The sequence below is a fragment of the Sander vitreus genome, chromosome 12, assembly GCF_031162955.1.
Source record: "Sander vitreus isolate 19-12246 chromosome 12, sanVit1, whole genome shotgun sequence".
In the NCBI taxonomy this organism is placed as follows: Eukaryota; Metazoa; Chordata; class Actinopteri; order Perciformes; family Percidae; genus Sander; species Sander vitreus.
In genome coordinates, this window is record NC_135866.1 from 19203696 (window position 1) to 19216902 (window position 13207).

Consider the following 13207-nt stretch of genomic DNA (forward strand, 5'->3'; position numbering starts at 1 on the left):
TCAGACCTCTCAGAAAGGAAACACTGTCCAGGGAAACACAAACTACAAATTCTGTAAACTACTACGACTACTAAAGCCTTATATTAGCTTTGGCTGACTTGAAAGAGTTCTTCACCGATTTAGTATTGCAGTAGTACAGGGTGCACTGCTGTAACATTGCCAGACTTGCGGTCTCAAATCAATGCAGCAGAACCAGAGATATTGTTTTTTTTTATTGCACGTTTCTTATTCCTTGTCAAAACCTGTTGCCTACATTACCCATAAAGCAACTCAACCTCAGTTTGGTTGGAGATTCAGGTGTGTTATGCTAGCATAGCGGCTAATGTAGCCTTGAGCATCTAGCAGAGATGAGGAGCTACTGTACAGATGCCTGGTAAGCTCAGTTCTTTCTAACTTCACACCCCCAGATTGTTTTCATTTTCAAATTTGTAGTTTTCATCTTTTTTCACATATGCAGTACTACTCACACTTGTAGACATACTTTGTTGAGTAAAATCGGCACACTTCATACATTTTGCATGGAACGAAGACTGGATATTCTCCCCTATTTCTTACAGTGGAGTCACACTACTGCCAATATGAAGAGGAGAAATTATTACAGAAATCTATCAATACTATATATATTGTCAATATTGTATTAAGATAAACTTGAAAGAATCTGAACCTCTCCTAAAAGCCAGGTTTGCCTACAACTTAATAAGATTCCCATTGGCAGGCATGGCTGTGGTTAGTATGTGTTCTGCTAAAGATGTACGGCGCTGCCACTGTTTTTAATTAGAGCTGAGTTTTTGTGCACAGTGCTGACTTAGGATCTCATTTAGTTTATTTTGGTCTTAAATTGTCAACTAATGACTGCATACTTAGGGCCATTTAAATCCAACCTAAATTAATTCTCACATTTACAAACTCACCAGTGGGTTTTCTTATGGCTATCTTGTTACTTGACAGGATTTTGCAGTTTTAAAGCAATGAAGCCATCTGATATGATATTGTTTTCAGCCTTTCTTACTTGCAACATGATGTCGTATGGACAACCAGGTGGGATACTTTTGAGGTTGGATGCTAATAAATGTTCTTCAGTAAGATTTTAAAAGAACATCTTGTTTGCAATGGTTGTCAGAAAATCCTAAATATTGATTTTCCCCATCATGGTTAACTGCCATACTGGCTGACAGGATTTCTCTCTTATTATTGATATTTCTCTTTTTTTGCAAAAGAACCAAGCAGCCACAGAAAGAAAACATCTAAATGAACTGAGATATGTCACCTTTATAACAGTAGAAAAGAACACAAGAAGTCTATCCTTTGAACTTACCTGGAAGTCCGTCACCAGGTCTCTTCCAAAGGTGCCAATGGGAGAGTCACGGGACATGGAGGTGACTGTTGACAGGAAGCTGCTTGACTCTGTGAGGTTTGGCATAGGTGACAGATCGTCTGTCCTTTCTCTCAGCCCCTCCCCTACATGGTCCAGCTTCTCCATGAAGATGTGTAGCTCAGTGCTGAAAGCCTTCATTCGAGTGTTGATGGTGTCTAGGACCTGGGTGTCTGGTTTGGATCCAGACGCTGCATCTTCTTCCAGGCTCTCTCCTGTCGTTACCAGCAGCCTGCCCTCAAAGATCAAACTGTCGGTGTCCGTGATCAGACGGTCCACCGTCTTCCCGAGCCTTTCCGCCTCGCGTTTCACGTTTGTGAACGACTCCCGTTCTTCCCTCCTGCGGTTGGCCAGTTCAGTGGCGCTGAGCTCACTGCCATCTGAGGGTTTGATGCTTCCGAACCCTGAGGTGGTTGCCGTTTTCTCAAACAGGTCTTCAGAGTCACTTTCGCCACCAATAGGGCCCTCTCTCTTGGGGTGGAGGAGAAGAAGTCGCCCTGCCTCCTCTTCTTCAGCGGCTTCTCGTCGGCCTGCATCACTCTCTGCGTCGCTGTCTCGAGGACTGCCGGTGCGGAGGCCCAGGTGTGCAGCCAGGTCGCAGCGCTGGACGTTGGACATGAGGACTCGGTTCTCGTACTGCAGCTTCATCACCTTTCCACTCAGCTCATTGATCTGCATCCTGGCTGATTTAAGCTCCTCCATCATCACCCCGCTGCTGGAGCCATTACCATTCCCCCCATTCCCAGGTTTAAATAATCCTCCCTCACTACCCTCCTCGCCAACAGAGCTGCTGCAGGGGCCGAACTTGAAGCGATTGAGTTCAGATGTCAGCTGCCTGTTGTGGTCCTCAATCTCTGAGATGGAGCGGCGCAGCAGCTCAGCCTCCTCCTCCACAAATTGTAGATGGCGACGAAGCTCACTTGCCGAATCCAGCGCATCCCCACCGTATGGCGATGAGGGCATGCTGGAGAAGGGTTCCCGCCCAAAGCAGTCTCTTTCATACTGACAGCGAATGTCTTCATTTTCTGCCCGCAGGCTGCGGTTCTCCACTTCCAGCTCCACAATCTTTCTGCCCAGGATGTTGGCCTCCTCCTCCACCAGCTTGAGCCGTAATCGTAGCTCAGCCTCTCGAGTGGTGTGAGGACCACCACCAGAGCACTCGGCCAGGGGAAGGGGACTGTCCACGTCCCCGTAAACTGACTTGTACTTCTGCAGCTCTTGCTCCAGTTCGTCCTTCTCCCGGCCCAGCTTCGCCATCTTTTTTCTCATCAGGCTGGACTCCTCCTTGGCAAACTGAAGCTGGCACCTGAGGTCTGCACTGTCATCCTAGCAGTGTGATAAGAAAGAGGAATCTTTAAAAACTTTAAAGTATAAAAGTGGTGATAACTTAAACTTTTGTTATTGTCAACACTGTAGTTTTTAGCAAACGTTTGTATAGTGCATTTAATGGGGACTATTTACAGCAGTGTAGTAATTCACATTTGGTGCTCTAGTGAGTAATTACTGCAGCAGGACGGTGTGTGTGGCACTGACTGAAAATAAACTACAGTGTACGTGTTCATGGTAATGAAAGTACATGTCACCCAGTGCAACAGTGTGGCTTACTGATGTGTTTTTAATAGTTTTTGGACAACAATGGCGCTCTATGGCACAGAGAAATAAGATATATATATATATATATATATATATATATACAGTATTGTAGATGTTTGGCTACACAGTCAATACTTGTTAGTTGGATCAATTCATTGTTGGTTTTGGTCTTTTCATGGGATTTGTTGACAATAAGAAAAATATAGAATATCACCAAGCTTATCGTTTAATGCCTATGGCATTTCATTTGTTAGAATTTTGAATTTAAAGGAAAGGGACAGAATAATATTTTTAGAATTGATTTACCTGAGTCGTGGACTTCTTGTCTTTAAATGTTTCCCTGCTACCTCGTCTCCTCAGTACAGTCTGTAAAAGAACAAGGAAGAGGGATGTAAAACATGTAATCATATACACCGTTATAAAATATTCTTCCAACATTCAGTGGTGCTGCAAAGGAAACAGAAAATAACATAAACCAACACACAGCACACTGATAAAAGCAATACAAGAGGCTTTGTGAATTCAATAGTGAGGATCTCTGCAGTTTTAAGATGCTACTGATATTTCGGTAGATCACAATGCCAGTGTTTATACAGACGTGCAATAACTAACAATCATAGTAATGATGGTACCGCATAACACAAATGCAGTGGAAAAAATATGTTTGCTAACATGTACGCCAACTCGCCTAATGTGAAGCAGACTCTGCAAAAGTCCAGAAGAACATTAATCTATGTGGCTATATTACATAACATTTCCATCATCAGATCAAAGCTAATTCTAATGACAAAGTATTTATTCTAAGGCAAATTGCAGCTCATATGACATAATAACAGATTTATTTATGCACGTAGTAATGGTAATAGCCTGTATCAAAGGCCAACATCTGGTTACAATGTTAGTCTTACTGTGAGGGAGTGGAGGGGCAGACTGATCGGACACTTTGTATGATTTGCATGATGTAAAGTAAAACGTCACTTCAGACCCTCAGCAAGTCCAGAAAAACGTCAGAGTACAAATGATGAGGATATTCTGTTGTGCCTTTTTATATATGTATGATGCACCAGGGTGCTTTAGATTCTATTCAGAGCTCAGTATGACAGACGTCTTATCCCGGCTCAGATTCAGTGACACATGGCGCTTCGACAATTCAACAATCAGAGGGGGGGGGAAGCATCTGTCTGTCCAGTGGGGAAATCTGTCCTGTAGCTAATACTAGGCATCGCACGCAAAGCCTGGATAAAACAGGGTCCTCTGCACGCCAGCTTAGTCTTAAAGAGACTAATAAAATCAATCATTTTTTTCAAGTCTGTGCACTTCCTTTCACCATTGGCTGCAGCTCTGACAGAGACAGTCAAGATGAGAGAAAGGAAAGGAGTCAGAAGAGAGGAGGAAAGTGAGGGAGAGAAAGAATTCCCCTCTATAAATGCAGAGTGCAGAGCTTTCAAGTGCTGCCCTGGCAGAGTTATTTAAAGGTTCTGGTGATCAGTTAAGCTGGGCTCCTTTCTAGAAGGCATAACTTGATATTAATATATCCAATCTCAGGGTCGCAATCAAATTTCAATGTACTCTACAAATGCTTTGTGATCGTTTTGCTTAGGCTGCAGCGAACAATCATTTTTTATATAATCATTTTTGATTAATTGTCTTGTCTATAGTATAAAATGTGTTACAAAAGTGAAAAATGTGTCAAACTTTACAAGGGCCTAAAGGTGACATATTTAAGTGTCTTTTTGCGCGACCAACAGTCTAAATATTTATATTATGTATAAACATTGTTTAAACATGACCTCAGTCAGTGAACAGAATATAACTCAGCGATGTTTCAGCTGCTGCTGTTTAAGGATACAATGGTCTTCTTCTACTTCTCTTTTAAATTTTTTACTTTGTATAAAGCAAACTCTTCACTGTACAAGCTATGTTGCCAGCCAAAATAGACCAGTAGGACAGTGTGAATCATTCATGGCCAGACGGATGGAAAGTGTGAGGGGGAACCTGTTTTGCCTGGAGCAGGAACGAACCTTGTCTCAGTCGCTGGCTCTTCGACAGGAAGGGAGCGCCTACTTAGAAACCAAACATGAACATAACCATAGTGTGGGCAGTCGTAGTTACAGAAAGAGATTCATGCCTCCTGTTTTGCCCAGTTCTGTGACACATTTTACCTTGGATTTTTTGATGATAAATTTCCACTGCAGTGAAGGCTGACGATAGCTTTCTTTTGCTGCTGAAAAGACCTTAGTTTTATTAGTGCTAATGCTTTGGGGATCCATGTTTTATAATTTGCCTTTCATCAACATGTAACTGAAGAAAACACAGGATTTCTGACACAGAGAAGAGTTTCAAACATCTCTTCTCTGCCCTATTACAGTCTCCTTAGAAGTTTCTGTGTCTGATCCAAACGTAATCAAAGGCAGCAATTCACTGGATCCTAATGCAGAAAGGTTGATAGTTTTTTGGGCCAATTTTGTATTTTTATTTTTTATTTAAAAAAACCTGTTCCACTTCCGCCCTTCCCCTATCCTTTTTCTTCTAGCCCCTATCCTTGCCCTCACACTTGCCCTAACCCTTTGAGCCCCTAAACCCATACCGTACCCTGTTGTTGACCTTAACCTCCGAATCTTATTTCTCTTAGCCCTGTCAACCCTAACAGTTTATTCTATTTTAGGCTCAGGATGGGCCTCCAATTCTAAATATGCACTAATTGGCGCCTTACGGGCCATAGCCCAAACAATTTCCTATGAAGTCAGCCTAGGATTAATTCTCCTAAATATTATTATTTTTACAGGAGGCTTCACATTACAAACCTTTAACGTAGCCCAAGAAAGCATTGGATTAATTTTACCAGCCTGCAATATGATACATCTCTACCCTCGCAGAGACTAACCGTGCACCTTTTGATCTTACTGAGGGGGAATCAGAGCCGTAAGAGGTAAACCGATTGAGAACAAATTCTCATCTGCAACGACGACCTGTCACTCATACCTGGAAGTTGCCCAGTACAACCACAGTCTGATCTGCTGGCCACTGAGCAGCTCCACTGGAGCGGTTGGGGTTAAGGGCCTTGCTCAACCTTGTTAAGGGCACCTCAGTAGTGGTAATGAGGGAGGGACAAGCGCTGCTCTTTCCCACTGCCCAGTCCACCACTGCCCAGATCCCTTGCCTAGCATCGATTGCATGATGTGTTTATCATGCTTGATCTCCACACGGCACAAGCTGTCTGGTTTTCCCTTCAAAAGAAAGTAAACAGATGTGTTTAATCCCATATTTAACTTGCGTTAAAAGTTAAATTCAAATGTTCAGGGCGTCCCTGAATAGTTATATGTCAAAATGACAGAGCGATATGACACACCTCATGGCAAACTCCACTAATGCACAGATTGGTTCATATAACCTATTTCAGGCCTGGGAATCCTCTACAAGACTATAAATGTTTTTATTTGATGATGACAGACTGTAATTCATGGTTTACCCCCCCGACCAGTCTCAGCTTTATGTCTGTGTCACTATCTCCAACACCAGTCGTGGTTTAATTCCCAGCACTGGTGACAGAGCTAATCTCTCTGGGGAGACAGCAGATTAGACGGCATCTTGTGCAAAGATCCCAGCCTGCCACAACCAGGGATCCCTGTTTACTCTATACAGAAGTCAATTTGAGGCTTGGAGAAACAACTGTGTGATCAGAGAACAAAAGAACACTGATCAAATAGTTTGTCGGAGCCAATTACCTAAAAAAAGCAATTGAGTAAACCTCAGTCTGACCTTTTAACTCATTCACTGCATTTCAAATAATATATAATAACAGAACGTTTTCATGGATTTAGACAAACTATAGTAGCATGCTGTGAGCTTTTTTACTGAAAGCTATCCTGCATTAAAAGTACCTTCAAGTGGGGCATGTTAATGAGAGAAGTCTATTTCAGTGACTGACTGATGCTGTATTCATGGCTTTGTAAGTCGAAATGTTCCTAAAGCTACAATTTCATGAGCTATAATGTGGCTGATACTTTTAAAAATGACAGAAGCACACTGATATAGTTGAACTTGTATTGTCAGGACTTAAAACGTTTTAATGCTAACCATATCGTGTTCTCTCCTAATGAACTTACAGTCAGCTATAGCTAAACTTAAAAACTTTGGACAAGTTACTACTTTACCAGTGGTTGAAAGCAAGCTGCTAGAACTTGTCAGTAATGCTACTGGAAAATAATGTAAATGCACACAAGAGTTCAAGTAGAGTAACCCAGGCACTCATACATCACAATCCTAATCACAGTGTACACGATCAATAAGATTAGCAAGATTCACCAAGCGAGGTCACGTAAACAGGGAAATAGGAGATACAAAGAGGAGTGCAACAGAGAGGTTATAGCTGCAGGGTTACAGGTTTGATCCCTGTAACAGATGGTATATCTTTCCATACTGAAGTGCATTAAAGCTAAACACTAAACCTCAGCCTGCATAGAGATTGCCTATTTCTTGGCTGATTTAGATTTTTCTTTTTTTAAAGAAAAGAACTATAATTTATATATTACTTATATTATTATATATTATATTAAATAACCATATGTTTTTAATAAAAAAACCTGTAATTGAAAAGTTAAATAAGAAACCTTATAACTGATTTAATTAATATAATTTAATTTTGCTTGGGATAATTCACAACAGAATATCATCACGATACAAGATATGCGATAATATTGAGTTGATGTCAACAGTGCTTAATCAATTGTCAATTAATTAATTTTTAAGTTAACTTATTATTTTAGTCACAATCAAAAATGACAATTATTTGCTGCTTCCAGCTTTTAAAATGTGAGGATGCTGCTTTTTTTTCTATTCTATATAATAGGAAACTGATTACTCTGGATTTTGGACTAAGAGAAAAGAAGTAAAGGCTCTGGGAAATTATGATGGGCATTTTGCACTATTGTCTGACATTTTATACACACACACACACACACACACACACACACACACACACACACACACACACACTTCCCTGTTCTTTGTGTGACCATATTTTTTCCCCTTAAACACACAACTGCACTCATGCACACCAAAAAAGCACAGAGGCACAAACATCCCTCTTCATCATCATCTGAATGCACTGCTCTCACAAGCCTGTTAGCACAAGTTAGTGGCAGTCAGTCGTGCAGTCATGTAGGCTGGCAGGCAGCTCCAGCTGGTGTGGGAGCTGCCTGTACTACTGGTGCGGCTGGTTTTACTCCCCTGGGCCTCTGCCAGCCTGCAGGATTAGCAGATTGTAGTTACACAGTCGTTACCCTGCTGACTGAATGAACCAGGCGCTGTGGGCCCAGACTGAATGACTGACGGTCTGTATTTCTATGGCCTTCTCCTGTACCTCCTTCTTGGACTCCCCATTTCTTTTAGACCCCCCCTCCTCTTTTTCTTTTCTCCTCTGTTCTTTCACATCCCGTCAACATGTGACCCGTGACAGACATCTGAAATGGAGGGGGGTCACTTTGTATGGTTCTATCCTTCTGAAAGACAGTTTGAGTTAATGAGGTCATTGCAGCCACCGAAAACATCTTCAAAGGCCTCATTACGGTTGAGGGTTAAGATGAGAATTAAGATTTGATTAAGTTTAAAGTTGAGGTTGAGTTAGATTTAAAGTTATAGTGCGTAGTTTCTGTCTTTCAGAAGAGGTAATTATCTTCGCTCAACAGTTTTCTGAACATAGCCATACTGAGAAATACAGAGAGACTTTTGTGGAGCCGATAGCTTTGTATCAACTCATTTGGCAATGGCTTGAACGTTCATTAATATAAAAACGTATTCTTTACCACTGTGCAGTGTTTTTGCATTGATTAACCTTATTAAACTCATTCAAACTGGGCATCCTTGATTGTATTTCTCACCGGTACCTGTAGCAATAAGCCTCCCCATACAGCCTGCTGTATTTTTTGGGTCATTTTATGCCTTTTTATAGTTGACGGTAGAGAGATCACAGAAGGGGAAAGAGCGATGGGGAACAACATACTGTACAACAAAGATCGCTGGCTGGACTTAAACCAGAGAAGTCATGATAAAACCACCACGAAGGGTGCACTTTTTTTTTTTAATGCAAATACTATTTCAGTTCTGACCACTAAATGAACCTCAGTTGTCGCCATTGAATTCTTGCACCTAATCCAAAATCCATAAAAAGTCACTCATTAAAGCTTTGGATTTTGTTTTAAGATAAAGGCTAGAGTTAGGACAAGGTTCAGGAAAGGTTATGGATTAGGTGCAAGAATTCAATGGCGACAATTGAGGTTCATTTAGTGGTCAGACCTGAAATAGCATTGCATTAAAAAAAAAAAAAACGTGCATCCTTCGTGGTGGTTTTATCATGACTTCTCTGGTTTAAGTCCAGCCAGCGATCTTTGTTGTACAGTATGTTGTCTTTCCCCTTCTGTGATCTCTCTACCGTCAACTATAAAAAGGCATAAAATGACCCAGAAAATACAGCATTGCTACAGGTACCGGTGAGAAATACAATCAAGGATGCCCAGTTTGAATGGGCTAAATAAGGTTTATCGATGCAAAAGACACTGCACAGTGATAAAGAATACTATGAATAAAGGTTTTTTAAACTCTGTATCACAGTTCCTATCATTTCTCCTCTATCTAGACGCTTGCAAAGTAATAAGTTGAATTGCACTCTTCACGATTTTGCCCCATTTTTAGCCTTTCGTTGCTTTGCTCTGTTTTATGTATGTACAGCATGCAACTCTGTTTTTATAAAAGTGCTCTATAAAGTTATTATTATCATTATTATTAATCATCATTAGTATTATTATGTCAGGATGAGGGTTCAGATTTGAGTTTGGTGTTAAAGCTTGAACATCAGTTGAAGGTCCCAACAAAGCCAGTTACGTCTGTGTGTGTGTGTGTGTGTGTGTGTATGTGTGTCCGTGTTAGGGTGTGTATGTAAAAGTAAGCATTCAGATGGTGACACAAGGAATGTGCATGATGCGTGTGACAGTGTGTCCAACAATTACCTCCAGCGTTGCTCTACTCTGCACTACAATAAGTGAATTGTCAATTACGGTCGCCATTACAGTGCGTGTTTGTAGGTGTGGAACAGATTTTTGGCGTCCATTAGTGTCACTCCAGGGAATATATACAACAGATGAGTAGAAGCACATTGTTCAATAGGTAACATTTGCTTGGTGAAGCTCTGCTGCTGAAAAGCAGAGACATGCTGCTGCTACAATCTCACTACATAATCTTTGAAAGACTGGTGCATTCACAAGGGAAAAGGAGAATATTGTGTACTCCGACACGCCTGTTTGCGTAAGACACTGAGGCATTTTTGGAACAAGTACTGGATGACATCGCACTGTGACATCACCAAAAAAATCCCAATGTGGGGAGTAAGAAATCTTTTGAGGGTGGCGTATGAGTGAAAATAGGAACACAGCGAGTGTATTTTCGGCAGCATCTGTACTCAACAGCTTGGCCTATTTATGATTTTGCTCAAAGACTACAACACAGTGCAGAGAGAGCAATACATCCAAAAGAGAGAGGCGTCTGGCTCTGGTAATGGGATTTAACAGGAAGTGTGGTGTGACCAGCATAACAGGGTGGGATGGAGGGCTGGGGCGAGTATTGGGGGAGTGGAACACAAAAGGAGCTGCGACGGGCCGCTGGATGCAGATAAACCCCTTCTCAGCACTGACAGAGAAGCCTAAGACTCCAGCACAACAGAATAGATATTACTCACCCGGCGGGAGAGCTCAGAGAGATAAGTCGCTATGAAATGTTTAGAGGCAGATTATATTAGTGAGATCTGGATGAATGAGCGCTCAATCTGGAATGTAATCCGTTTCAATAAATTAATTAATACTACACACACACTGAAATGAATGCGTACAAGTATCACATGCTCTCATTTTATCATTTAATTTAATTTTTTCTCTATCCAAGGAAACATTCGGCTGGACAAGTGATATATTTTAAAGCTCCTGCTACACCATGATTTACGGCGTTGTGTGTATTTTTATAAGGAGAATCAATCTTTGGCTTGTAGCACCTGCAGAAGGCCAGTACAGTCTAAATATACTGCATCTGAATATACTCCATCAGCCAAATATGAACCATGCCACCCATTGGAATTCAATTTGATGTTGAAAATGGTGCACAAACCCCATACTGGCTACACTGAGGCTACATCAAATAGCTGTGGCAGTGATATTTCAAAAAGCCCTAAACCAATCAAAGCTAACTGAATTAAAGTAATCCAGTAGAGTGCGCTGCTCAGCCGGTGTGTACACGTGCGTTTGTGTGCACATACGTGTATATCTGCAGTCATTAGTCTCCCACATGTGTCTAAGAATTGGTGGGTGCGTGTTTTTGTGCTTTTGCAGTCCCTGTGTGCCTGCTTTTCTGTCCTTCTGAATGTGTGTACGAGGCTAAGCTGTTGTGGGCTTATATACAGTACATCTGCCAGTGTGTGCATATGTTTGGCAGCAAGACAGGTTAAATGCAGCACTCTCTGAGGTCATTCCAATGTCAGGCCATCCCCAGCGGATATGGGAATCTTGTAAACAGATTCTGGTTTTTCTATCGCCCCTGCATCTTTACATTAATAGCTGCCCAAAGATTGCATTCCTCCTCTAAGATGAATATGAAATCCTTATTGTTAGAACCAAGAGAATTCCGATTATGAATGCAGGAGCAGAGCTTTGGAGAGGATGCCTGGCATGGGACTGCACATCAGACTTCCCACACATTAAATTTATGGATATTACAAAATTTTTACTTGGTGAAATTGAAAATGGGGTTTTTTACCAATAGATCAAATGACGTAATGTGAGAGAGGTCTACATAGCTCTACGTAGCTCTGCATAGCTTTAAAATCTATTCTGAGCTTGTTGTTTTAGTTTTTCGGACTGCAATTGTATTGTTTTGATTTACTCTCACCGCTCTCATTGGCGTCATGGTTTTGAGTGAAAAGGATCAACCCACTGTACTTTACTTGCTCCTACCTACTGTACCTTACCCAGCGTCAAATGGCAGACGAATAAAGTGAGCACCTGGCTGGTGAACATAGAGGAGCATTTGGGCAGCTAAAGAGCCATATATTTCCCTCAGGAGTTGGTGGAGACCAAAACAGAGCTAAAAAGGAGAGTGAATATTGGACTTACATTTGACTCCACATGACTGATAACATTGCTCTGTGTCTGAAGGTTGTGTAATGCTGCTCTAAGTAAAGACATAATAGCTATATTTTAACTGCTTCCATATAAGGACAAATATCCATCACAGTGTGACTTGCAGTAACTGAAGTGCTCATTTTTTACTTTGGTTGCTAAATATGTTTTGATTTTCGAGGCCATTTATTTTTAAAACCCCTCATAGTGTTATTTCATTTTTCTCAAATCACAAAAACATTTAATGATTTTCGAATCGAGTGGGAACAGTGAAAATCATCATTCAGTAGTTAGACCATTAAACTAACTAACTCTTTCTGCATTCTACAGTCTGTTTACAAATTCCATTTAGATCAATATTTCTCAATAGCAGAGCGTGGAGAGTGTTTCCAACTATGGCAAATGTGCTGGTTTGTGTGCTTTAAGATTTACTTAACTTACTGCAAAACTTAAACTTAATGCATCCTTAAAGCACCTTCTGTAGTGCACACACCTGCAATGCTGAACACTATGCAACACAGCTGCACCCAAACCTTTTTATAACTTTTTGTTTAGGTTAATTTCTGATAAAATGTATATGTTTGAGAATTAAACGATATTTAGCTGCTGGTTTAGTAGTCCTGTAAGACCCTTCTTCCAGTCCTTGAATGCAGCATAATATTTATGGCTGAAATGTGATAATCGTGTAATACAGGAACTCTGTGAACCGTATCATTGCATAAATCAAGTTAACTGATTATTGGACTAAGAACTTTTTGTCAACCATATTTCAAACAAGATGAATTATAATTTCTCAAGCTATCTTGATAACAGACAAAGAGAGGTATAAAAAGGAACTACCAAATCTTGTTGACGGACATAAAAACAGTTTAAAAAAAAGACCACATTTGCATTGTAACATACAAAAAAACTTGTTGCTGCTTTTGCAATAAACCTGTGACAATTAACAGGTGTTATATGAGGTGTCAACAGTGCTGATATTCTTGGTTTCACACTAGAGACCTGTAGGCCCTTTAGCAGATTGAGCAAACATTAATTCTTTTAGCAATCGACACTAGCCGTAATAGCGACCGATGCTGACATG

The 13207-nt window shown here is 40.8% G+C and overlaps 1 protein-coding gene across 3 annotated transcripts in view; it reads right to left on the reverse strand.

Moving 5' to 3' along the window:
- The window catches only part of mtcl1 (microtubule crosslinking factor 1), a 72686-nt gene that overhangs the window by 33851 nt on the left and 25628 nt on the right, over window positions 1–13207 (reverse strand). For all 3 annotated transcript variants that reach the window (XM_078264350.1, XM_078264348.1, XM_078264351.1), the window contains exons 4-5: window positions 3272–3331; window positions 1316–2698 (exon numbers count right to left, since the gene is read on the reverse strand). In XM_078264350.1, the coding sequence (XP_078120476.1) occupies window positions 1316–2698; window positions 3272–3331 (1443 nt within the window). The remainder of the gene's footprint in view (window positions 1–1315; window positions 2699–3271; window positions 3332–13207) is intronic.